This window comes from Mauremys mutica, chromosome 4, assembly GCF_020497125.1.
Source record: "Mauremys mutica isolate MM-2020 ecotype Southern chromosome 4, ASM2049712v1, whole genome shotgun sequence".
NCBI classification, from domain to species: domain Eukaryota; kingdom Metazoa; phylum Chordata; order Testudines; family Geoemydidae; genus Mauremys; species Mauremys mutica.
In genome coordinates, this window is record NC_059075.1 from 10,169,126 (window position 1) to 10,197,089 (window position 27,964).

A 27,964-nucleotide genomic window follows, 5' to 3' on the forward strand; every position below is an offset into this window, starting at 1 on the left:
TATTTTAAAAAGGGCTCTAGGGTGTGATCCCGGCAATTACAGACTGGTAAGTCTAACGGTCGGTACCGGGCAAATTAGTTGAAACAATAGTAAAGAATAAAATTGTCAGACACATAGAAAAACAAAACTGTTGAGCAATAGTCAACATGGTTTCTGTAAAGGGAAATCGTTTTTGTCTTACTAATCTATTAGAGTTCTTTGAAGGGGTCAACAAACATGTGGGACAAGGGGGATACGGTGGACATAGTGTACTTAGATTTCCAGAAAGCCTTTGACAAGGTCCCTCACCAAAGGGTCTTATGTAAATTAAGCTGTCATGGGATAAAAGGGAAGGTCCTTTCATGGATTGAGAACTGGTTAAAGGACAGGGGAACAAAGGGTAGGAATTAATGGTAAATTCTCAGAATGGAGAGGGGTAACTAGTGGTGTTCCCCAAGGGTCAGTCCTAGGACCAATCCTATTCAATTTATTCATAAATGATCTGGAGAAAGGGGTAAACAGTGAGGGTGGCAAAGTTTGCAGATGATACTAAACTACTCAAGATAGTTAAGACCAAAGCAGATTGTGAAGAACTTCAAAAAGATCTCACAAAACTAAGTGATTGGGCAACAAAATGGCAAATGAAATTTAATGTGGATAAATGTAAAGTAATGCACATTGGAAAAAAATAACCCCAACTATACATACAACATGATGGGGGCTAATTTAACTACAACGAGTCAGGAAAAAGATCTGGAGTTATCGTGGATTGTTCTCTGAAGATGTCCACGCAGTGTGCAGAGGCGGTCAAAAAAAAGCAAACAGGATGTTAGGAATCATTTAAAAAGGGGATAGAGAATAAGACTGAGAATATATTATTTGCCCTTATATAAATCCATGGTACACCCACATCTCAAATACTGTGTACAGATGTGGTCTCCTCACCTCAAAAAAAAGATATTCTAGCACTAGAAAAGGTTCAGAAAAGAGCAACTAAAATGATTAGGGGTTTAGAGAGGGTCCCATATGAGGAAAGATTAAAGAGGCTAGGACTCTTCAGTTTGGAAAAGAGAAGACTAAGGGGGGACATGATAGAGGTATATAAAATCATGAGTGATGTTGAGAAAGTGGATAAGGAAAAGTTATTTACTTATTCCCATAATACAAGAACTAGGGGTCACCAAATGAAATTAATAGGCAGCAGGTTTAAAACAAATAAAAGGAAGTTCTTCACGCAGCGCACAGTCAAAGAGTGGAACACCTTACCTGAGGAGGTTGTGAAGGCTAGGACTATAACAATGTTTAAAAGGGGACTGGATAAATTCATGGTGGCTAAGTCCATAAATGGCTATTAGCCAGGATGGGTAAGGAATGGTGTCCCTAGCCTCTGTTTGTCAGAGGATAGAGATGGATGGCAGGAGAGAGATCACTTGATCATTGCCTGTTAGGTTCACTCCCTCTGGGGCACCTGGCATTGGCCACTGTCGGTAGACAGATACTGGGCTAGATGGACCTTTGGTCTGACCCGGTACGGCCTTTCTTATGTTCTTATGTTATGTTCTTAACTGTCGCTGCTAAAGCCATCTCTCCTTTGCATCCTTCTAGTGCCCCCCCCCACCATCTGCTGGTGCATCAAGTTTAACCTACCGTTCCACTCCTTCAAGGCTCATTGTAGACTCTGCCCTTCCCCCCTGCTCTTGTCTGCCTCTCACTCAACCACTTCCATCCATTCAGTCACATGGTCGCCTATGAATGGCACCACCCTAGTGTGAGCTCACCTGTAAGGCCACTGCCCTCTCCACTTCTAAGTCCCTCTTGCAAACCCATTCTTGTGCTGCCTGTAGTGAATCAATCTGTAGCCAGTTGCCTTTTGAGTTCCTTGAGTTACCAGCCTGTCCAGCTCACGGGAGCAGGGACTATCCCTCTTTGGATGGCTGGAATGCACCCAGGGCATCACAGGTCTGACTACAAACAAAATGCTAGAACAGTAAGAGTGCAACCCTTACTGATTAGCAACAACGCACCCCTTCACGGACCCAGGCACCTCGCAGCTGGGACTGGCCGTCAGGCATTTCTGGTTCAGTTTGGTCTCAGACACTCCTCCCTCAGGCTTTTATGGTGAGGTTATTGACCTGTGACGGCACTGCCTTGCGGCAACATGCAGCCAGGAACCTTGAGTAAGAACAAAGCTGGTACCGATCAGCTTCTTGGGGTTGGAGAAGATGGAAGCGGATGGATGTTGGTCTTTCTTGTCAGTCACAGATAAAGAAAACCTGAACTGGGCCTAGCTAATCTTTGACTCCAGTACTTTTCATATTGTGATAGTCCACCAATCTAAACCATAACCGCTCAATGGCGGGGACCAGCTCTCTCTGCTTGGGCTGATTCTAGCATAATGCAGCCCGCATCACAACTGGGGCTTTACATGTTAGCACAGTAACAATAAATGTAATTTTAAAAGTTACCTGCACAAAGAGTATCTGCTTAAAGTTACCTGGTAATATAGGGGAGTATTCTCATGGATGAAAAGGAAATAAACATTCATGACCAGCATTTGGCAATGTGACATATTTACCCAACACATACTATAGCAGATCAAAGCCAGGCCCACATGAGAAACTTCCCAGTATGGTAATGTCAACTAGGGAGGAGTTTTTTTTCTTGGCAACATTTTTATACCAGACAGAGCCTCAGTGCAGACAAAATTAAACTGGCAAAAAAGTGCTTCTGGCAGGAGAGTGCAATGTGCTTGGCAGCAGGCTATACCAATATAACTGTGTCTACACTAGGAGGGGTTTGCCACTATAGCGATACCAGCAAACCATTTCTAAGACAGACCTGACCCAAGAGCATAAGGTACATTTAAATTCTATAAACACTGATGCTCTTTCCCCATATTTATGAACAATTTAAAAAAAAATACACCTTTAGAAAATTACTGTTAAAGATTTATTGCAGTAATACAATAAAATGTAGATAAAACATTTGTGTTTAGTTACACCAGTTTGGAAGTTGCAGAGGAAGGCCCAGCTTTTCAAAAATGACTAGTGATTTTTAGATGCCCAATTTTAGACACCTGAATGGGGCCTGGTTTTCAGCTGGTGGGTTCTCAGCCCTGTCCCTAAAAATCTTGGGTTGGGCACTTAAGATCACTAGTTGCTTTCAAAAATCATGGCCTAAATGGAAATTCCTGCATTCATGCTACCGTAAATCATTTAATAAATTCTCCATTGGCTGCCTTCAAATAGAATATGCATAATTGAAGGGTGTTTTCCCCCTACGACCCCTGGAAAAAACAATCAATCAATCTATAAACTAATCCAGTCAAGTACACTCAAGTTTTGGACACATACCATTCCCCACCCCCGTGACGACACACGTGCAAAACACTTTTTTTTCTTTTCATTTTTTTTTTTAAGAAAAAAATTCTGTATTCTGTTACAAAAGCATTTCTTGAAAAGATATTCGCTCCCATCTCATTTTAACAATCGTTTGGTGCCTTTGCGCACTTTGAGTCAAATGACATGTTTGCAAAGAAATTATTTTAAAATATGGAAAACATGATGTTTATGGCGGTCTATGGCTTAAAGATTTTTTGTGAAGTACCTAATTAATTTTAGTGTATAAACGTGAATGATGGTTCTTGCATTTACATGAAAAGAGTTTTAATAAGTAGCACATAAAACGGTGGTAGAAATGTGTTCAGAAAAGGATATTTACATGGCGGGGTCCAGTGCAAAATAAATGGAGAACCGAGTAGTATCAGAAGTGACACGAAGAGCCCAAAATACAGTACTTGTGAGCACGTGCTGGTTGCTCACACACACCAAGGGATCTGATCGGTTGCAACTAGTAAAGTGCCTTTACTTAAACAGTAACGGAATCCTAGCTTCCCCTGTCCTTGGACAGAGTTCTAGTCTTATCCTCACCAGGAGTCTCTAGGGACCTGGCAGTCTAAATTAGACCAGGATTCTTGACTATTCTCCTATTTACTCAACTATTCCCTTTCCCAAAATGAACCCAAGTCTTGGGTTTCAACCAAAGCAGTTGTATGGATTGAGGATAAATCCCATCTAAAAGTTTACATTCCAACATTATGGATTTAAGGGTCTTTGGTTTAAAAAAAAAAAATCCCCCAAAGTCACAAGATAGGAAAAAAATAAAAGAAACCCCTATCCCCCAAGGCTTCCTTGTCACATCCTCACCCCTGAGGCCACGTGGAAAGAGCTGCCATACAAGAGGGAAAAGGGAGAGAGAAGAGCTTGTGATTGGTGCCCTTCGGTGAAAGAGCCCGTCACCGTGTGTAAACCTGTGTGGAAGTATTACAAGTTGCACTCCTTGCTGGACCCACGTGAGCCAGCACTCAGGGAGTCACACATCTCATTCTTCTGGCTAGAAGGCAAATCACTACAGAGGGAAAGGAAGAGTGAGGTGAGCAAGCCCCAGAGCCAACGTCTGACGAGTGCACACGCACAGTGATCCCACATAAGCATTAGCTCATCGCAATCTACCACCACCTGTTTGTACAGGAACAGAAGTGTCATCATAAGAGAACAATAAAGTAGAATGGCTGAGATCTTCCATTTGAGCGGAGCCGGAGGGGGACATGTGTTTATGCCATTTACCCCATGATGAAGTAAAATCATCTCAGCTGGATAAAATGTAAACCATGCGTTTCTGAAGCCTCGCTGAGAAAAAACATTTGTAAGCAACGTAATACGTATCTGCAAGGCAGGAGGCTGCAGAGGGGCGCTTGCTAATGAAAGCATCTGCCCGTACCACACCTTCCTGTGGTTTTACAAGCAGGCTGATTGCGCCATAAGCATTTCTGCAGTGAAATGGACTTCTCAGTATTTAGTGAGCAAGCACCCCCCCCCCCCCCCCCGCTATAAACACAAAATAAAACAGCTTTTCAAATGCACATAGCGTGGAGAACACACAACTTCATTAAACTAGCCTGAAGTGAAAACTGAGACCATGGAGATGTTGTAATTGACGGATATTATTGCAGCAATGTCATCCTTCTGTATTGGTGAATGTGGGTCCAGTGAAGAGAATGTCCAGTGTTTCTTTGGTGTGTGTGGTATTAATATTACAAACCCTGGGTGCTTTGAACAGCACAACATGAAACTTTTAGACAACCTGCTAATGAAAACAGCGTGAAATGAACCAGTTTTCTACCGGAAGAGCATAACCCACAACCCAATTTTTAAAAAAGCAATCAGCTTCGTAAGTCACCATCCATGCTGCTTTCTATTAAAAATATGGCAACAAAGATGAAAAACCACATTAAAAATGTTCATATCCTGAATGAGCAAAAAATGATTTCGAAATGTACAGTTGTGCTGTAAGTTTTCTATGAGTTATGTGACACAGATCTAAACACACACACACAAAACCCTGTTGGGAGTTTAACCAAATGTGAATCATGTGTGTTTGCACCACTGTCCAGTCTGAATTTTTAGCAGCTTTCTCCCCATCCTTGCCCCTGATCCAAGTATTCCAAAATCTACTTTAGGAAGTAAAAATCTGGACACTGCTGCAGGTTCCTTTTTCTTCAATATTCAACAATGCAGACAGAATTCAGAGGCAGCAAGTGCCCTTATGGAATAAGTCAGAAGTGTAGATCTAGCTAATTTACAAAATGTCACCATCACAGTCATCTTGGGTAAATAAAAAGGTTCTTCTGGTTTACAAAATTAAAGTCTGACCTTTGCGTTCCAGGCACTACTTAACTCAACATGTAAGGTTTACTACAGCATTGCTGGGGGAGGGATTCCTTCTGCAAGGCCTGTGATCCTTCCTAGGTGCTCATTAACGGTGTCCAGTGTATGCCTTGAACCAGGACGTCACGGAGGCTGCAGCAGAAGAGATCATTCCGCCTGCGCTGCTGCTGGCGATAGGCTGGGAGGCCTGCGTGCTCTGGCTCTGTAACATCTCTACCGGCTGAGAGGGGATATCACAGAATCTAGGGCTTGGCAGATTCTCCCAGTCCGTCCCTAGGTCAGTCTCTTCATCGCTAACGTGCTCGTCTCCACTCTCATCCGTTTCACCAGCAGCACCGGGATCCACAAACTCCATGGAGTCTTCGAGATCAGCACTTATTTCAAATGGCCCAGACCTGTGAACACATCGACACAATCCCATCAGACCCCACAGTGGAAAACAGCAGAGGAACTACATCTTGGGTACATTGGGAAGCAGATCAAGGCCAAGTAAGAGTGTAAATCAGCTATATTACATGGTTACCATGTCTCTTTATTAGTTGGCTGAGAGAAATACTTAGTGATGACTGTGTATGCTGAGGAAATGGTAGGTGACACTGAAGTTTTGGTCTACAGAGCAATGAAAAGGGAGGAATTTCTAACAGTGCTCTACTTTGGACTTTGAAACATTAAAAAAGCTGCAGAGTAATTATTCACCGACAGCCATGATGGTGGAAGTCTCTGACTGCTACAGAACAGCCGGTTTTAATTTTTAAAGCTAGCTCAGTATAAAATTAAATATACTGGGATGTGTTCAACATGAAATTACCCACTGTAGATCTCCACCCTGTACAAGATCCAGGATAAACTCACAGGTGGAACTCAGGAGCCCGTATTTATAAATGTATTTGCTCAGCCTGATTGTACTGTCCTGTGAGGCCACGCAAGAAGCATGGGTTTATTTTCTGCCCCCATCTTGACCTGAGAAGACCAGAATGGCCCTCCAACTCCTATCTCCTGCCTGGTGTGCACAGGCATCCAACAGCACAGGTGGCATTTCCCAATTTTCAAGTCTTCACAACCTTAATGTTCTTTTAATGTAGTTTCTTTTAAACATAATTTCCTGGATTTTTTTAAAAACAAACTGAAAAAAACCAATACAAATTCCATCATCGTTTGGCAGCACGTTGAGTCCCTCGTGACTCATCAGCAAGGTTATACCTCTAAATCTTCTTTCTGATAAGCTAAACAGATCCATCTCTTTAGGTCTCTTATTGTAAAGCATTTTCTAAAGCCTTCAGATAATTTTTTCACTCTTTTCTGCACTCTCTCCAATTCTGCATCATCTTTTTAAAAACATGGACAGAGTTTTATGACATACAGGTCCCCAACGCTCTCCTCCCTCCTTTCCACACGGGAACCGTCTTGATTGCCACATAGGAACCCCTCTGGTTTGCTAGGTCAGCACCTTCCACAGCTGCAGAGGAGGAGCAGGATCAGCCCCTTCTAGCAATACTAACCATGATGCTAAGTCAAACCTTTCAAATTTAAAAAGAAATTCTACATTATGAAGACAAGACACAAACGTTCCATCTATTTACCTGCCCAAGTTTTCAGTGTCTGGACTGACCAGGTACATAAGGTTCCTGAGCGTATGTAGTGGATGCAATAAATCTAAATTTACATGCTAGAAAAAGGGAGAGAGAGGAAAAAAACTAGTTACTGGAGGATCCTTATAACTCCAGTTATTGTAAAATATATTCAAAGAATCTAAATATGTATTCACCAGACCTGAGAAAAACAAAGATAAAGGATATTGGCATTCAGCTTCTTCACTGCCCGAGTAAACTTGCGCCTGCTGAGGTTCTCGCTACAGAACTCGCTGGTAAAAAAAAGAAAACACACACACACACACAAACTGAAAAGCTGTTCATATTGTCTTGAGTCAGTAACTTGATCTTTATTTCATAGCACTCTGCCTTGGCTTATCACCAAATGCTTATAGATAAACACGCCCATGTTAAACATTTGTTTAAATCAAATCATAGCACCAGTGTCTGGAGCATTTGTGAGAACACATATCCTCACCTTGCACGCTCACTAATTTTTACCAGACAACACCCATTTGGCGCCAGATTCTGCCCACCTTATTCCCGTGAATACTGCCGCTGGCTTCAACAGGGGTAAGTTAGGAGAACAGAAAGGCCCATTATGCCCATTTCTCTTAGCAGCCTAAACCTCTAGCTTTAAATACTGAAAAAGTCTCTGTAGCTTTTGGTTCAGACCCCACAGGGTTGACTGAGCCCTCACCGGCCTAGGTAGATAAATTGAACTCCATACAGTCTGCTGGATAGGGAGCCCATCTGCTCTGCACGGACATTAAAGACTCAATGGCACTTCTAAAAAAATGTGGAGTTTGCATAGTGCTTCCCATTGGTTTGGCTCCCCACCCCAGAGATGGCTGCATTGTGGTGGGGCAGTGCGCATTGTCCAGCTCCATGCTGCAGCCCTTTCTCAGCATGACTAGTACTGAGTCACATGACTAAGTTGTTGAATTGGGCTATAGAACTGAAGCTCTGCGGGTTCCTTTTGGATGAGAAGTGTGATATTAATCCTATGTCATATTTCGTTCCTAAATTGAAGTCACTGAATGCTTGTAGTGAAAAGCTGCAAATCCGACCTGTCCCGAAAACTCTGGGCTCTCAAAAACATTAACGGGGCTCCAAGCTCCTATTAGCCCCGCCAAAGACAAGTACGTTGCACAAAAATGTAAACGTAAAGCCATTACAAAGCAGCCAACCCAGGTAACTCACAGAACAGGAGTGAACCAAAGGCAGCTCAAAAGTGGTCAGAGATTCAGCTTCTTAAAAATGTGGAACTACTTGCCTGTTACACAACTTCTTGGGGAGATTTACGTCAAGTATATGAGACAAAATGTTAACGAGTTGAGTTGCATAGCACAATGCAGCACTGATGGTATAGGCAGGATTATTGTGCTCCATATCTAAAAGAAATAAAGAAATCATTCCAATATGGCTTTAATCATATCTGATCTGTTAATGAAACAGACCCAAGACAGTGTCATTTATCGGTATTCAGAACCTTGGGAATCCAATTCTCGGTCACAACAAGGCTGCCAGGAGTTGGCAGAAAACAGTAATTCTTGGAATAATTGTTACAATTGCTCTACAGCGTGTAAACCACATTAACAACAACTGACAGTGTTTTTCTTCTCTTACACTTCCGTATTACGTACCTCACTAGTGTCTCCCCATCAGAAGAGAATTACAAAGATTTGATCTCTTTAGGACTATGGTGAAAGGGCTCATTTGCAGCTACAAATCTGCACAAAACAATCTGGGGAGGTCTCAGACCTGAAGTGCCTTCTGCTGGCTGCACAACAAAGTTCTACAGACTGAGCCAGATCACTGAGAAAGTCAATAAGACCTTGCTTCTTACCTGGTCCTTGTGTAGTTTTTTTCTCTTCCACCCAATTGTAATAAGCTGAATAGTCTCCATTATTAGGCAGACTTATCCAAGGCCCTGCAATGCTGATGCTGGTGTCCCCGTTGTGGTCATCACACACCCATCTCCCAGAGAGATACGTCGTTCTCCTGGCTTCTGCAAGCTTGCTCACAGTGCTAGAGGTCATGGCATTGTCACTCTCAGACGAAACATCTGCAGGGTCTCTGAAAAAAAACATTGTTACACAGGGGTTTTAGAGCCCTTTAATACAGGCAATGGGTTTGGTAGCCATTTAGCCACATATCAAAGACAGCAAAATTCCTGAAACAAGAACTTGCAAAAATCTCTGCTCCCAGGATTACTTTCCTTTGCACCTTCTGTTCAAAGGCCCAGGTTTTTTTGTATTTAAATCTTCCAGTATGTTTTATTTGATTGGTCTATAAAGTTTCCTTTTACACAGTTTAAACTTTCCTTATTTTGTTCAACAGATCCACTGCAACAAACACAGTCAAACTCCTTGGGTGAATATGGGAACTTGTAGCGGCCAGCTTTGCAAAGGCTGTACTGGCCATTCCGCAGTCCAGCCCATGAGTCCAGTTCAGCATGTCACTTAAGTACATGCAGGACTAATTACACGAGTCCTCTCAGTGATGGAACTATTCATGTCCTTTGGGCACATGCTTAAATACCTTGCTGAATTGGGGCCTACGTGATGACTTCCTACTAAGGGGTGAAGGGTTCATAACTTGACAAGTACTGAAATATACAATAAGTTGTTTTGGAAAAGAAAGAAGCTTTGAATGTAATGTTAGAAAATAGTGTTAAAATTAAGTGTACAATCCACTTACTATTTACGTCCCTGTGACGCATGGCTAGAAAGGGTTAAACATCCCGGAAAATAAATAACCCTCAAAAGACATGTGGGGAGATAATGTTTGTTTTTGTGTATTTACATATGTAGGAGTAAGGTGGACAATGTAATCAACAGTCCCTGTTTATGCTGTATTCCGATAATCAGAGGTCAAAAAAACATCCTATCATGTAAACGAATTGTAAACATGGTATATCTCAGTATTCATCTCTCTTTGACTGTACTGTGAATGGTGAGGGAATAAGTAAGTGGCCTTATGTTCCTTCATATAGCTAAGTACCGGTGATGGACCGCCTTCAAAGTCAATTAATTTTTGTTCCCTGGGGAATTCCAACTTGTCAAAAGACATGAAATTGTATAAAAGATCCTTGGGTCCTGATTCTGTAATCTCAGATCTGCTTAGACTTCATCAGGGGAAGTTTGAGTCGCAAGACTAGGTCCCAGTTATGCTGGTATGCCGTGAATATGAGATTTGGACATCGGATTATAACCTATGAACTATTTCTGAAAACTCTTTGGAACTACAAAGCTCACCATCTCGGCTATGAATCTGCACCTCAATGGATTGAACTCATGTCCGTATGTATATTGATCTTTTAGCCATACTCTCTGTCTCTCTCTTTTGTTTTTTAATAAATTTTAGTTTAGTTAATAAGAATTAGCTGAAGCGTGTATTTGGGTAAGATATGGAATATTCAATAACCTGGGAGGTAATGTGTCCAATCCTTTGGGATTGGTAGAACCTTTTCTTTTATATGATGAAGTAAGATTTACAGAATATTTCATCATCTTTGAAGTGGGTACATGAATGGGGGCCCGAGGCTGGATCACTAAGGGAACTGTGTTGTTTGGACTACGCAAGGTAAAAAAGAAGTTGGTTTGTGCTGGTTTGGTGAATATTGGAATACCCACCAGCTTTATGGGGACTGTCTGCCCCATTCTTTGCAGTTCACCCTAACTGAGTGACCACAGTTGGTTCCCCACTAGGACCCCGGTCACAGTCCCCAATATGCCAGTTTGTTTTATTAGGACCACAAGATACAGATTAATACTTAGAAAGCAAATCTATCAACTTGTATTCAGTTTTCTGTCCTAAAAAAAAATTCTGTATTCCATACCTCATGCCAGTCTTCACTTCCTCAATGGGAAAAATGACAGACGTTAGCTCCAGTATGTGTGACCGTCGAAGATTTGCCAAGTGTTCGCGTTGGCTTCTCAAATCGTAATTTTTTTTCTCCACCAGGTCTCCGAGCTTGCGGTTATGTCTCTGGATCTTCTCTTTCTTCTCCTGATGCCTCTGAGCCCTGCGGTAAAGCTTCTGGTTCTCATCTTTAATTCTGAGAAGCCCCTCTGAGCCTATGAGAATAACAGCAGGCGTTATCCTTGGAAAATGAACGATGTAATGTAGCTCACATGGAAGGTGAGTCAGAGTTTAAGGCCAGAAGGGACCACCCAATTATCTTGTCTGACCACCTGTATATCACAGGTTACCAACACCATCCAGCACCAGTACACTAACCCAACAACTGAAATTACACCAAAATATTATCGCTCACAGGCAGAGAATAGGAGGGACTGAGGTGCACCAATGCCTGAGGCCAGGAATTGATTTAGTGAGATACACCCAGATAATCCCAGCAAGTGTCCCATGCTCCATGCTGCAGAGGAAGGAGAAAAATTCCTAAAGTCACTGCCAATCTCAGCTGGGGAAAAAATTCCTTCCTGGGCCCACATATGATCAGTTAGACACTGGGCCTGTGAGCAGGAACCAGCCAGCCAAGCACGTGAGAGAGAGAGAGAGAATGCTCGGTGTTACCTTACAGCACTGGTGCTTCAGAGACCAAACCCGCCCAGAATACACCGGGGCAAGGGGATCCCTTCCTGATATTTACAGAAAACCAGATATATGACAGCTTCTTTTTCAAGTTCCCTCCCTGCTAAGTGGTACAACCTGTCAGTGGTACAACTTTTCCAAATGTCTATAAAGAAATGATTGAAATTGACACTGAGCTTCTTCTATACTTTCTGTCCAAGTATTTTCTGGACTTTGAGCAGGAATGTCACACTCTCCCAATTTGACTAACTCGCTGGTGTAAACATTTCTATCATGTAGATTAAATGTAGAAATTAGCATGACGCTGGCCAAAATGGTGCACACTGCTGCATGCAAAATGAGTGTGGATCACATCTTTGTTTAGAGTTTGTGCCATCCGCCTTCGCATTGGTACCTGTTCTTTGGCTTGTCACAGTGGGTATGCTCACTCAGGACATGTGGATCCCAACCCAACAAGCCTTTTATTACTGCAAAGGACAGCACTGAACACCACCTTATACTGTCAAACTAGACCATGCTGGCATCCTCAATTACTATAGCTGCCTGTATTCAGCGCGTGAATCAGACACACCACGCCTCAGAAACTTGACTTCATGAACGCCTGTTAACAAAATCATTCACTGCAGAAAAGAGCTTTCACAGACATATGGCAATGGAGACTTAGTGATGATTATCACAATCTTTAAAGAAGAGGCTTCTCAGACATGTTTTAAATATGAAAGGCTTTTCCTTTAGTGAGCTAATTTAAACAATAGCCCTCAGATGACAATGAATTTCACGGTCTATGGTCTCATTAGCAATAACATCAGCCAGGTTTTCTTTATACTTGTGGGGGAAAATTGGGCTAGCCCCAATAGTCCAGGCCTCTGCTTACTTGGCCAGGGCTCGCCTTGCGGCTGGCAGGCCCGAGCCTAGGCCCAAAGCCTGCACCAAGCTAGGAGTTGTGCTCCGTAACCACTGTAAATGGGGGGGGGGGCAGGAGAAAGCAGAAAAAGCCCCAGCAACAAGAATAATTTGCAATAGGTGCCTACTGCTTTTGAAATATAATAACCACTTGTGTAACCTATACGTGTGAAGCAATTATCTAAAATGAGTAACCATGCCTTCCCCCTACCCCATTTGTGTAACCATGCCTCCCCCTACTCCATTTGTATGACTACCCCCATTGTGTAACTGTACCCTGTATTGTGTAATAAGCACCCCATAAAAGGCAAGGTTACAACAAGTACTGGAAAGTACCACGGAGACCTTAACCCAAATTGCGCCCATACCAGGCAAGGTTGCAAAAGAATGCTGGAAAGTACCAAAAGACCCTAACTCCCTTATTCCTAATATGGTTATCATTCCTAACTGTATTAATTTGTCTGCGGTTTTAAGCTTTAAAAGTGATGGCACGCTTTATATCGGGGGAGCAGTTCCTAATGGCTGCTACCCCCAACGCGTTGGTGTGTGTCAATAAACGGGCCTCAGGCTTGAGTCTCTGAACTAAAATCACTGCGTGGGTGGCTTGTTCCACGACATACTGAAGCATAGTATTCATTTTTTAGTAATTTAAATAATTTTGGAAACATTTCTTAGTTTCTTGGGGAATGCTATCCTGGCGCAGGATAGTTGTTTGGTCAGGACTGAGGCCTGACATCATTTTATTATCATTTATGTTGCTTGTGAAGCACAGAAGATTCTGGAGTGATAATACTGTGGGAAAAGAACAGATTCCCTATAGTGTTTATTACTGAAATTAGCTGCCTTGTATTATTTAAAAAACTCTCTCTGTGTTAGAAAGATCATCACAAAAATATTTGAACCGACTATTCAAACTGCTGACCCATAGGAAACTAGTGCACAAAACAAGCAATGAGTCCAATCCATGGAAACTATGGTATTAATCTTCACTTGGCCATCCAGTCTAGAGTGCTTTCAGCTTTACAAAATGGTGAAAAATGGACTTTTGACTGAATTGTGGGAAAACTGACTTTTTGCTCCACCAGTGCAGAAAATCTTTATTCATCACCAATTAAACAGTTTCCTTCAAACATTCTCATGCCATCTACACAACCTCTAATAACAATTTAGATCAGATCTCTCAAACACCTTTTAAATAATAATTTAAAAAAACCACAATGGAGAAAAAATTCCACTTTTACATATGTGCACTGCATTTTGAGAGCTACTTTCTTGTTACAAATTCAGCCTTTGTCTTGTACCACTAGAGTCAACAGTGAGACGTGAAAGAGATAAGGAGGAGGATGGACCAATGTTTTTTTTAGATATTCCAACATTGAAAAAATATAAAAAAGTTCAAAAGTTGATAAAATTACCAGCTCTAATGACTTAAGGGGAGTATCTGACTGAGCTTGATAAGTTTATGGAGCAGATGGTGTGATGAGATTGCCCACAATGGCACATGACCTAGCCACAACTGCTATTAGCAAATATCTCCAATGGCCAAAGACGGGACACTAGATGGGGAGGGCTCTGAGTTACTACAGAGAATTCTTTCCCGTGTGTCTCAGTGGTGGGTTTCACCCACATGCTCAGGGTCTAACTGATTGCCATGTTTGGAGTCAGGAAGGAATTTTCCCCCTGGTCAGAGACCCAGGGAGGGGGGATCGCGCCTTCCTCTGCAGCTTGGGGCCTGGGTCACTTGCTGCTTTGATAAATGATGAATTCTCTGTAACTTGAAGACTTTAAATCAAGATTTGAGGACTACAGTAACTCAGCCAGAGGTTATGGGCCTATTCCAGGAGTGAGCAGGGGAGGTTGTGTGCTCTGCGATCCGCAGGTCAGGCTAGATGATCCCGACTGTCCCTTCTGGCCTTAAAGTCTATGAGTCTATCTGACACCTCCTGAGCCAGGTTTATATGAACACTAAAAAAAGTGTCCCCCAAATTAGGTCAGACTAGCACGACGTCCCATGTTTGCAATGTAAACACAGCCACACTAGTAACTATCCCATAGAATGTGTGTCAGGTATTTGAGCCTCCCATGATGCTTGCCATCCTGACCTCCCCTCATGGACAGATGGTCCCTGCAGATATTTTAAAAGCTTAGGGCCTGATTTTTGGAGGGGCTGATCACCCCAGTCAATCACAGTTAATGGGAGAGACAGATGCTCAGCATCTCTGAAAATTAATGTTCATTTCTGAAAACGTGAAGAATTTCATGTTCCAAGGTCAAAACTACTTCAAATTCCATAAGAGGCCATGAGGACTCTTCCATCTGGGAGGGATTCCAAGATGGGTGCTAGATTTCATTAACAGCCCCCTGAATGAGATCCTCTGGGATCCGCGTGCAAGCATAGGTGTCAAGTTACTAATTTAGGGGTGACTATGCAAATGAGGTTATGTTAGTACAGCAGTGACTATGCTAATAGGTTTTTTTAAATCTGAGCACGAACTGTGAGCTAGACATTTAGAGAAGCCTCGAGCAGACTAAAACTGAGCTGAGCTGTCTCCTGAAACCTGACACACTGCAAATCTCCCGTCTGCGTCAAATCATTACAATGAAAGACACAGAAGGCTAAAGTGCAGCTTTTTCTCTGGCAAAATCCCCTTTGACTCCAGTGAGAGGTGTACCACCCACGTAAGGACTCCAGGAGTTGGCTGCAAATCAGGCACCTGATGTGGGCTAATGTTCACTGATAACTACACGAAATTTAGAGCAGCTCATGAGCTGTTTGATACTCTTTATCATAGTGGCAATGGGCAGGAGTACCAAGTTCTGGAAGCAGCCATTCTTGGAGATACAGCTGAAAGATGGAATAGGTTGCTAAACATTTACTCCATTCAAGCTGTCCCAGAAGGATTTTAACGTCCACCCAGCTGAATAATACATATCTACTTTAATTAAAACCCAAACATAAAAGTAATTAACAAAGATCACTCACTGACCCCACTTCCAATAGACCTTCCTGTATTGATCTCTCAAATAAGATCACAAATCAGGTTTAAGAGGGGAGGGTTTGGCAAGTCACTTTTTTCTTTTAAGCTAAAACTCAATATTACATTGGTTGATGCTCTCTCTTCAAAGCAACACAGGTATTACAATTGGCAGATACATAGACACTACTTACTTCTTGACATTTCATCATTCTCTTTGCAAATGGTTTGTTTCAGCTGCTCAATCCTCATCTTGCAAGACATTATTTTCCATCTCTGAAAAAGAACATGCAGTGATTGCATGACAAAAATTAAATTGAATCCATCACCTTGATATTAACAACACCGACAGCTATAACTCAGAAGTACTGGGATATTTTTAACAAAGCCAGATCCCAAGAATTTCAAATAGTCTCATCTCTGTACAGAAGAATGCCATAAGCAAACAGAAGCTTCCTACAGTAAAGTCAGGCAAAATCAAAGGGTTACTGACTAAATACATAACCAGAAATGATGAATACTGGTAGTTTTGAAAATTCTGTGCGTCCAAAATCAATTTCAGTTTTGTTAGGATCACGCTTTTCAGGCAGGCAGTACAACACCATCTCCAAGTTAAAATGAAACAATAATCTGAAAGATCTAGGACTACAAAGTAGTTAGAAAACTACTGTAGACTTCAAATAACTCACCAGCTGATCAGTTATCCTTTTCCCTTCCATAGCCTTTAAAACACTATGGGAAAAAGATAATAATTGAAGATTAGCTAACAATCATGATTACATGTGGCAAATACAAGAGGTTGGAGAGAATGTTTTATCTAAAATTGTTGTAATCAACCAATGACAACACTACCAAAAACTAAACTATAACTTACTGGTTTTGGAATTCACTCTGTTTGTTTTTAAGATGCTTTAACCTCTCTTTCTTGTCTAAAAACCTGTAAGAGAATAGATTAATCTGTTTACTGATGTTATGAACAAAGTATTTTATACAATGAGATAATGCAAAGTATCTGAAACATTAATAAGAGTCCTGAAGTTTAAGAGCACCTAAATCCCAACTGTTTGTCTTAATCTCAGGAAGTTATGGCTAAAGTCATATGAAACCTTACAGAATTCTAAGAGTAGGTCTACTCTGCAATCACGAGGTGCAACTGCAGCTCATGCAGACAGACCCGAGCTATCTTTAACCTAGCTAGTCGGGGTACTGCAGCAGCATGTGCTTCAGCGTGGGTTGTACTAGCTCGCCTGGAACTCTAGGTAATTACTTGCAGGCCTAGCCCACAATACCGCCCAGGTTTCCGGGCAGGCTCTTACAACCTGCTCTGAAGCATGTGCTGCTGTCACTTCACTGCTTCAGTGTGCCAGCTAGCTAGGCTAAAGCTAGCTTGGGTGGGGTCTACACACCCAGTGATTGCAGCGTAGCCATATCCTAGGACACACCGTAATATGAACAGAACCCATACGCTGCAGAAACATCTGCTAGTTTGCCATCAAGCCCTGTCAGCATTATCCTTAACTACAACTATTCTCAAAGGTTTACAACTCAGCAATAAGTTTTGTTTAAACAAACAAACACCTCATAGAAATTTAAAAAACTCTCCAGTCATTTAAGATATAAATGGAACTCAAAAAGTCTTTCTGAAGTTTTGAACTTCAAAAGAACACCGTTTCACAGGCCTTTAGTGAATCAGTTAAGCAAGTCTATTCTGATATTAAAAGGCTATATATGAAAAGCAAATGTTCATACTTTATGCCTACAACAACCATGAAGAGACAGAACCAAGAGTTAATAGGGGAGTAGCAAGAGCAATAACTAGGGGAGTTACTAAAAAAAAAGGGGGGTGGGGTTTAATCGCTAGTTTTCTGTTAGTATGCAGACACTGGACTTATTCCCAGGTATCTGATTTGGCATAGTGCCCATCCTGCCCCACACCTCCACTGGGCACCACACCCTAGCATTCCAATCTGAAGATAATTCCATAGAGGATCAGAAGTTTTCTGTGTGGCCTGGGCCACCTCTCCTCCCACTTGTGATGCTATTACATTCCTCTGGCAACTTCAGCAAACACATACATGGAAAAGTAATATTACTAAGCTCTTGGTGTAGTTCAGCTGTCTTTAAAGCGAGCTTATTGCTTGCTTAGGCCTCTTCTCCTTCTCTCACCCTGTCCTTTCTCCTCTGGACGCCGTGTCCAGCCTCCTCCTGCTATAGTACCTGATTGCCTCCATTCCATTCTACCTTAAATATTCTTCTCCTGCTGGTGGTTGGCACCTTCATCCTTACTTATGTGTCCAGATCTGAGAGAGATTCCTGTTTCCTCTCCTGCTCCTCCACAGCCCTATCGCCCTATCCCCAATCAGAAGACTGAGATGCCACCCTCTCACAGCCAGCTGGCTCGAGAGGCCTTCTTCCTCGCCTTTACACTGAAGAATCTGGACACCTGCAGAGGCTTCTTGGAACAAAGGGAAGAGCCAGCACCATGCATCCAGCCAGCTTTCTATGGCCCACAGACCACAGTTTGGGAGCCATTGATTTATAGTAGAAAAGCAGCTTTTTACTAGTTTGAGAGGAAAAAAAAATTATGTATCAGAAGGGTAGCTGTGTTAGTCTGGATCTGTAAAAGCAGCAAAGAGTCCTGTGGCACCTTATAGACTAACAGACGTATTGGAGCATAAGCTTTCGTGGGTGAAAGCTTATGCTCCAAAACTTCTGTTAGTCTATAAGGTGCCACAGGACACTTTGTCGATTTTTAAAAAAAAATTATGGTTACTGTTTCCAGCATTGTAGTCAGGTTTCCAAGCTAGTGACAGACCTCACCTACACTTCACAAAGCTGCCCTGGTCTAAACTTAGGCTAAGCACTCAAAGGATCATGGCCCAAGGGCAAGTTAATTCTTGACGGGTTAGAATGTTGGGGTGTTTCTTTGCCTGACCACGTGGATTTGATTGGAAACAAAGGAACCGTGTAAGGCTTGCTTTAAAATGCTGAGGGTTAAGAGCTCACACATATAGTGTCAGTGCTAGATAGAGTTTATTCAGCATTCCTGCTGACAGACTCACACAGTAAAATGGCAGCAGAAGTATTTTTAGTCAAACAAATGTGTGTTATTCTCTAAGAAAAATACGGGAGGTGCTACGGAAGCTAGAGGCAGATCATGAGTTTGAGGAATGTGGTATTACTGGCATTCATCCTGCACAACTCAGCACATTCATCCTTTCTGAACATTCCCAATCTACTAGAGATCATGAAAAATTACACAAGGTGCATCGGACTAGATTTATGTTTACCCTGGAGAAATATACAGGCCTACTGTAACTCTGACTTTTGGCTATAACCAAATGTAACTTTGCCCAAGGACACGCTGCCCAGCAATCATGCATTGAGAGCTTATGGCAATTCTGTATTTTTATAACTAGATTAACAGGTGATGGAAAAAGGGAAACAGTGCTGGAAATCTGACAAAACTAATTGCCCATATCATGTGTTTCACTTTAGAGAAAACGAAGGCAAATTGTTATGTATTTGGAACCAACTTCAGAGGGGAACTAACAATAGGAGGGAAATGAACACAATGTAAGGCAGCAAAAATTGTAGACTACCACACACACTCCATCAGTAATGTCAAGGAGCTCACACAGATTTATTGAGCAGGTTTCTTCAAAACACAAAGTGCCATCCCTTTAATATGCTCCTAATTTTAATGTATATAAAGGAAATCAGTTATATACACACACACAACATTTTCGTTTAGACGGAAACAAGTGTAAATTTGAATGAACAGTTATAGATATTCCTATTACATGTAACTGAGAAGATGTAGAATATCTAAAGTTGTACATTAAATCTGTAAGCAAAGGAAGGTTTCTCTAGCTTCAAGTACCAACAGACAGGTCTCTCTAAGTATACGTTCCTCTGAATTATTTCTCTAGTGTCAGCAATCATTAGAAAGAAACAACTGGAAAAGAGCAGTTATTAATTGGTAAGTGCTCAACAGCAATGCCAAAAGTGGGAATTGATAGGGATAGCTGTCACTGTATCCATTTGTTATAAAAACCTACACATTGTAGAACTAGTGTGTACATTTGATTGTATCCCTCTTCGTATGTCACTTTTCTTCAGGGCAAGGAAGATATTTTTGTATGTATTTTATGGCGCCTAGCACAATAGAATTCTGACCCGGATTGGCACCCACAGATATTACAGGTCCTGATCTCGTGTGCACACACATATATGCTTAACTTTGTGTGCGCAAGTAGTCCCACTGAAATGGGACTACAGGATTGGGGCTCTAAGTTTTAAATAAATAAATAATAGACTCTTTTTACTTAATAATGACTGAATTCCTTAATTATACCACTAACTTCTGATGTGGACAAAATGTAATTCTTTACCTCTACTTCAACTACTGGGAAACGTACTCTCCTCTTGCTGCATGCATCCTGGAAGAAGACTATACCTACCAAGTCCATATTTAATGTGAGAAAAAGGAAAAAGCTTTTTTGTCCCAGTCAAAAAATGTAATGCAAATTTTCATTATGTTTCAGTTTTTGTATTTTCCACCAGAGCCTGTAAGTTTCCAGTAAATAGCAAATGAATACCTGCAGAATTTCTGTCATCAGAGCATTTTTTAAAAAACAAACAAACATTGCCCTTATTATTTCCAAGTCAGGTAATGATAGATTTGATAAGCTGGCAAACAAGCATTCTAGGCTGACAAATAGATGGTGTAAAAAGAAAGGCCTCTTTTGTCGGAAAGCAATGATCATTGGTTGACCTGTCAACTGATTAAAGGAACTGTAATTTGAATACAAGTACAGTATAAATATTGACTGCCAGATCAGAATGGAAGAATGGCCCATCTACTTGAGTTTCCTCCTTCTAACCATGGAACACTCATTACTTCCAAACATGCACTGTATCCGACCATAAATAAGGCTGCGAGTTTGTCACGGAATGTGAGACTTGCCAGGACCTCCATGACTTCTGCGGCGGCCAGTGCGACTGGCCCGGGGGCTGCCTGAGGAGCTTGGGCTGTCCCTGGGCCAGCCTCACCAGCCACTGCTGGGGCAGTCTTGGGGCACTGTGCCCACCCAAACAGCAGCAGGAGTTCGGGTACATGTGGGAGGGGGCTCAGGGTGAGGGGTTTGGGTGTGGGAGGGGGCATATATCTTGGGAGGCTCCCCAGAAGCAGTGACATGTCTCTCCCTCTCAGCTCCTAGCTCCATGCACTGCCTCCGCCCGCAGGAGTACTTTTATATAGTACAAGTCATGGACAGGTCAGAGACTGTGAATTTTTGTTTACTGCCTGTGACCTGTCCGTGTCTTTTACTAAAAATACCCGTGACTAAAATGTGGCCTTAACCATAAACCATGACTTACAGAAAGTGTACTTGCTTAAGACACCCAAGTTAATTCTTGGCTTTGGCATTTGTCATCTGTAAACAGTATTGCAAAGCTATCTGATTGACAGGTCTGGTTAACTCCCAGAAAAATTAATCATCCGTGCTCAAATGTAAAGGTGTTGGCATGGATTTCAAACGTGCCAAGATGCCCTATATGAATAATGGAAAGAAGGATGTTGGTGTTTATATTACTGGAGGACTTCCGGACACATCAGTCTTAATTATGGTTGCACTTTAGTAATTAACCTAAATAGAGTTTCAGTCTCACACTCAAAATTAGGTATGACAGTTCCTATCAAGGATGAGCATCATCTTCCAGTGTGAACTACCATTATATGTAATTTTTGCCAGACATATGATCAACTTCAATCCTATTATAGTTTAACAATTAGCATATAATATTCTCCAGCACAAAGCAGTCTAAAATGATATGAAGCTCAGTGCTGGAATATGAAATGTGACTAATAGCTCATAACGCTAAATACTCTAGAGTACAGGAAAACTAATAATAAAAATTCCACAGTCTGGAATGAATAGCGATACATTTATTTGTAACTTCTACCCCTCCAGCCCTCCTCCCCCACAAAAATCCCCCAGTAATGTGTTTAATCAATACAAACGGTGGGCCCAATCCTACTCCAGTTGAAAAAAAAATAGGAAAAGTGTCACCAACTTCACGAAAAGCAGGTCTGGAGCGTGTATGAGGTATGGTTCTCCTCTGTCTTTCATTACATGAGTAATCCTGAAGTTGAATTACCCAGGTCATGCATAGGACTGATAGGATCAAGGCAAGGGCCATCTGTGTGTCTTGTATGGCACTGAACAAATTGCTGGCGCTACACTAATCTAGGCACTACTTCAATATAGATAAATTAATAATAATAAAGGCAACCGTGACCAGATAGCAAGTGTGAAAAATTAGGACAGGAGGTGATGGGCAACAGGCACCTATAGAAGAAAAAGCTCTAAGTATTGGGATTGTCATGTTAAAATTGGGACATCTGGTCATCCAAAAAAAGGGACACGAATTGAAATCTAGTCAATTAAAAAAAACAAGTTCAAGTACTTCCAGTGGCTGCACTGCTCCGGAGTATCTCTGCCAATGTATGTGATCACATTTTTAAAAATCCTTCTCTCCCCACCCCACTGCTGTGTGAAAGACTCACACAAATAGCAAAAACTGAATGAAAAGAGGAAACAATGAAAGAAATGATCCATAAAATGCTCTCAATTGCAGAAACTAAAATAAAGATTGCTCTTCTAGAATATTTCAGTCACCTTAGCTGTTACTTGTAACAATAGTAGGTACACATTTTCCCACAGAAAGGTCTGATTTTTTGTAGTTGGTGTACCACTAATCTTACAATAAAAAAGAATGACAAGAAACACAAGAATTATTAAGTTACATTCATACCATTCAGTCTCCTGCTACAGAGGTGAATTCACATTAATTCTATGTAATGGATTAATAAGAAGCTGTTGTATGGTGGCCCTATGGCTACACAAATCCTGGACTGTGAGCTCAGTGTTTGTGTAAATAGACTGGATTTATCTAAAGGACAGCTGCCACTCAGAACCTGGTGCACAGCAGTGAAACTCGAGAGTCATGCTGGTGCCTGGTAATGCCAGGGCCGCCCAGAGGATTCCGGGGGCCCGGGGTCTTCGGCGGCGGGGGGCCCCTGCTTCAGCAGTAATTCGGCGGCGGGGGGCCCTTCCATTCCAGGACCCGCCGCCGAAGTGCCCCGAAGACCCGCGGCGGGACCCCCGCCACCGAATTACCGCCCAAGTGGGACCCGCCGCCGAAGTGCAGCTGCCTCTTCGGCAGTAATTTGGCAGCGGGGGGGTCCCCGCCGCGGGTCTTCAGGGCACTTCGGCTGCGGGTCCCAGAACGGAAGGGCCCCCCGCCGCCGAATTACCGCCGAAGACCCAGCTGCACTTCGGCGGCGGGTCCCGCTTCGGCAATAATTCACCGGCGGGGAGTCCTTCCGCCCCGGAACGACCCCCCCGCCGGCAAAGACCGGGAGCGGAAGAGTTTTCCGGGCCCCCTGGAGTGAGTGAAGGACCCCACTCCAGGGGCCCCGAAAAACACTCGTGGGGGCCCTTGCGGGACCCGGGGCAAATTGCCCCTCTTGCCCCCCCCCCCGGGCGGCCCTGGGTAATGCTACAAGCAGCCACAGACCCTGGGGGTATTCAGCGGGGAAGGAGGCCCCCAAAATGGAGGCTGCTAGAGGAATAGAGTAGTGGAGACCTCTCCATGGATGCAACTAGAAGGCAGTGAGAGAGGAGAAGAAACAAAACTCCTTCTCACTTCCAGCAGTTGGAAGGACATAGCTCAAATTTATAAGACTCTGTCTGGCCAAAGATGAATGAGGAAGATGGAACTTCCAAGTAAGGTCCAGAGAAAGCATTATGGCAGAAATCTCAGCACCCATCATATCAAATGGGAATGAAACGGACAGCTGGGCTTTTCATCAGAGCATTGGCTCTAGAACAAAAGCCCCCTTCCCCCTTTGTTTTTCATAGCCACTTCCAAAGAGATTGGTATCAGATAAACTTCTCAATCCTTAGCAATTATGGAAGGACAGCTGTCACTCTATAGCAGGGGTAGGCAACCTATGGCACGCGTGCCGAAGGCAAGACGCGAGCTGATTTTCAGTGGCACTCACACTGGCCACCAGTCTGGGGGGCTCAGCATTTTAATTTAATTTTAAATGAAGTTTCTTAAACATTTTAAAAACCTTATTTACTTTACATACAACAATAGTTTAGTTATATATTATAGACTTATAGAAAGAGACCTTCTAAAAACGTTAAAATGTATTATCAACACGCGAAATCTTAAATTAGAGTGAATAAATGAAGACTCAGCACACCACTTCTGAAAGGTTGCCGACTCCTGCTCTATAGTAAAGGCTGCAGCTGAGTTTCCTGGTCTTGGTCGAACTCTTGATGCTAGAAAAAGGATAGAAGCCCCCAAATGCCCATTTAAGTTCCAGACTCACAAAATCAGATCATCACAGAAGCTGTGGTTAACCCCTAACACACCCTTAAACAAATGTTAGTTTCCATTTATTTTGGGAAGGCTAAAATATAGTCAATTTGTAGTTCTATGACACTAATAAGAGCAGAGATCAGACTAAAGCCCCAGTCCTTCAAGTTGGTTAACATGGGGCTCCCTGTAACCCATGCCCCACAGAATTCATTACAACTAAATGGCATACGGGTTCCATTATGTGGATCAGTTTGCAGACCAGGTCATAAGTGGACTATCTACATTTAAGTTGTATTGGAGAAAGGGTCACTTTTAGCTACATGAAAGGTCCAGCATATGATTATGCACTAGTACAAATCTGGGTAAGTCAATATATCTAAAGAAAATTTTTTACATTTAAAAAGTCAGTAGAACATCCTGAGTGAAGTGGCTAGTAATGACATGAATGTGATTTTAAGATCAGTCGGCTAAGAAGAGACATTAATTTTCTTGACCAGTCTTACACCAAATGTATTTGGTATCCTTCAGCCAAAAGTAAAGACCCAAACATACAAACCTGTTCCCCACCTTCCCAAAACAGTCCAAGAAATCACACACAGCAGCTGCAAATGAAGCCTCAGCTAAAGGACTATAAATATGGTAAGAGCATAAATGACAAAAATTGGGACAATCCTTCAGACAGACAGTGCTGTGCAGACTATTTATCGGGAATCTCAGATGGTCATCTTGTAGCATGTAGGATGCCACAATAGTTGAAAATATATTATGGAAGTGCATAGTTAAACCAGAACATAATTTGCAGCCTTAATACTTATTCAAATAACCTTGCCATCTAGCCAGCTCTTTGCAGAAAGGAACTATTGGGTCTGAATTTTTTTTTTTAAGTGAACAGTACAATATTTGGACAATTTTAAACATGTAAGATCAGAACTGTTTCTATGGAAAGGAATAAATATAAGGCTTTCACGCAAAACAAGGTGTCTGATTTTACCAGTCTATCATAGAATTTTGAAACTCCATACATATATGCATTTTAAAGAGGTTACTATACTTTTGTTTCCACCTCTGAATATTTTTAAATATATTTCCATTTGTATTAGTTACACAGTGGTATGTCATGGCATTTGTTATCAGATGCATTTGTTGACAAATGTTTCACAATCTCCCCAGCGGGCAAGAGGATGGAACAAGACCCCGGACACACCCCCATCTCCCTGCAATCCCTCCCACTATGACCCCCCCCCCCAATCTCCTGACTGGGGGAAGGAAGCTTAAGATCCCAGCTGGCGTGGAAGCTAAAGAGCCCCCAGACCTACCAATCTTCCCAGCTGGGGGAGGAGCAGCTCAACACCCTCCAACCCTATCTCCGGCGTGGGGAGCTCAGACCCCCACTCCCCATTGTCCCTGGCCGGGAAGGGGCAGCTCAGAACCCCCCCCCCATCTCCCCGGTCGGGAGGGGCCAGCTCAGGACCCCCCCTCCCAATCTCCCTGGCCTGAGGACAGCTCAGCACCCCCCTGCCCATCTCTCCGATCCGGGGAGAGCTCAGGACCCCCCCCATCTCCCCAGCCTGGGGAGAGCTCAGGACCCCCTGTCCCCCATCTCCCCGGTCGGGAGGGGCCAGCTCAGGACCCCCCCCCCCCCCGCTCATCTCTCCGATCCGGGGAGAGCTCAGAACCCCCCCCCCCACCCCCCCAGCCTGGGGAGAGCTCAGGACCCCCCCATCTCCCCAGCCTGGGGAGAGCTCAGGACCCCCCCATCTCCCCAGCCTGGGGAGAGCTCAGGAGAGCTCAGGACCCCCTGTCCCCCATCTCCCCGGCTGGGAGGAGGGAACTCAGGACCACCCATCTCCTCGGTCGGCAGGGGAGAGCTCAGGATCACCTGCCCCCCATGTCCGCGGCCGGGAGGGGGAAACTCAGGACCCCCGCCCAGGCCCAAGGAGAGCTCAGGACCCCCCATCTCCCCGGCTGGGAGGAGGGAACTCAGGACCCCCGCCCAGGCCCGGGGAGAGCTCGGGACCCCCCATCACCCCGCCCCGGGGAGAGCTCGGGAAGCTCAGCCCCCACCCCCCAATCTCCCGGCCGGTGCCGCGCGGCGCCGCCGCCGCCGCTACCTCTCGGAGTCGCGCCCGTCGAAGAAGACGAAGTCCCCGCCGCGGACGCACTTGGCGCAGGTGAGGCGGCGGCGGGTGGTGTTACACAGCGGGCACCGCTCCACCGCCACGTACAGCCCCTCGGCGGCGGCGTCCTCCTCGCCCAGCGCCCCGGCCCCGGGCCCCCGCCAGCCCGAGCCCGGCCCCGGCCCCGGCCAGCAACCGCCGGCAGACGCCATGACGTGCCCGCCGCTCACGTGGGACTTTGTTTTCAACCGCGGGCATGCCGGGAAAAGGGGCGGGGCCGAGGGGAGGGAGGCAGGGCGAGGGGGCGGGGCCAGGGGGGGCTTGAGGGAGGGAGCGGGGGCGGGGCGAGTGGGGCGGGCGGGGTGAGTGGGGCAAGCAGGCAGGCTGTGGGGGGGAGAGGGGGAGTGTGGGGCAGGCAAGGGGGAAGGGGTGAGTGGGGCAAGTGGGGGGAGGGGGAGTGAGTGTGGGGCAAGGGGGAATGAGGCAAGCAAGGAGGGGAAGTAAAAGTGGGGCAGGCAGCTGGGGGGAGGGAGTGGGGCAAGCAGTGGGGGGGGAGTGGGGCAAGCTGTGGGGGGAAGGAATCAGGCAGAGGGAATGGTGAGTGGGGCAAGCAGTGGGGAAGGGGGCAAGCAGGCAGGCTGTGGGGACTGCCAGGGGAAAGGTTGAGGGCAGAGGTCCTGTGGGGCAGGAGTGTTGGAGCACAGGGCCCCATAAGGGAAGGGAGGGGGGGTGGAGAGAGGGGGGCTGCAGGGCACATGGGCCAGGACTCAGGCTTGGCCTTGACTAGGGGCAGTTTAGGCAACAACATGCATAAGCCCAGCCTGGTCCCTGAGTGGGGACAAAGCCCCATTCCGCACGGGCACCTCTGGTGATCTTAGGACCACACACTATTTTTCCCCTCAATGCCCCAGCTCCTGCCAGCCTCTGATTATACAAAGAATCTGTTTCCATCAGCAACAGAACGGTTTAGCCATGCTGGTTGTAGGAGACTTGCTTGAAAACATGAACACCCACAGCTGTGCCAGTGGTAGACAGAGACCCCAATGTGGTTTTTTTTAAATGTCATGGCGGCTCAACAGTGGGACTTACTGAAAGATAGTGGGGTTAGCAATACTGGTGTGAGATATCTGTATCCACACCAACTGGAGAATGCCCTCCCTTCCTCCATGAAAACAGAAGCCCTGTATTTACTGTTCTGCAAGTTAGGTAGCCACCCCTCCCTTCCCATACCAGACTTCTCCTTTTATATGCAGGAGTTTAGTATATGACACTGTAGCTTAAGTCAGTGTAGGAGAGAGTCCCTTAAATAAACATTTACCATTTGCACACTCCATTCTCTTTGAATTGGAGCAGCAGTCACCGTCACTGCATTACATACACCCACCTCCTTATTAAAAATAAGATGACCAGTTACAAAGGTTGGGGGTGGGGAAACGAAGAGGACCACGCTGTCTGCCCTAGGCCTCTAAAACAGCACGACTAGGCGTGTAAACTGCCCCTTTATTAAAGGTAGAACACACAGGAGTGCTGCTCACAAGTTGGTCTGTTTCTTCACCCTGTTCACAACATAGCTCAGGCTTACAAAAAGTTATTTCCCTGGCCCCTGACAGATCAATACCACCACCCCACCTCATTCACTACTGCTACAACATCCCCTTTTTATTTAAAAAATATAGAATAAATAAACCTCACTATCTTTCCTAACTTTCTGATCAGAC

The 27,964-nt window shown here is 44.0% G+C and overlaps 1 protein-coding gene across 1 annotated transcript; it reads right to left on the reverse strand.

Moving 5' to 3' along the window:
• Positions 1–2,914: 2,914 nt before the first annotated feature.
• On the reverse strand, positions 2,915–26,469 carry ATG14 (autophagy related 14). The gene is made up of 10 exons (XM_045016367.1): positions 26,241–26,469; positions 16,607–16,669; positions 16,422–16,464; positions 15,927–16,008; positions 11,139–11,376; positions 9,144–9,373; positions 8,571–8,688; positions 7,476–7,566; positions 7,286–7,371; positions 2,915–6,100 (listed from the first exon to the last, which is right to left on the reverse strand). Exons 1-10 carry the CDS (start codon positions 26,456–26,458, stop codon positions 5,794–5,796), a joined length of 1,476 nt encoding a protein of 491 aa, XP_044872302.1. The 5' UTR covers positions 26,459–26,469; the 3' UTR covers positions 2,915–5,793.
• Between the last annotated feature and the right edge of the window lie 1,495 nt (positions 26,470–27,964).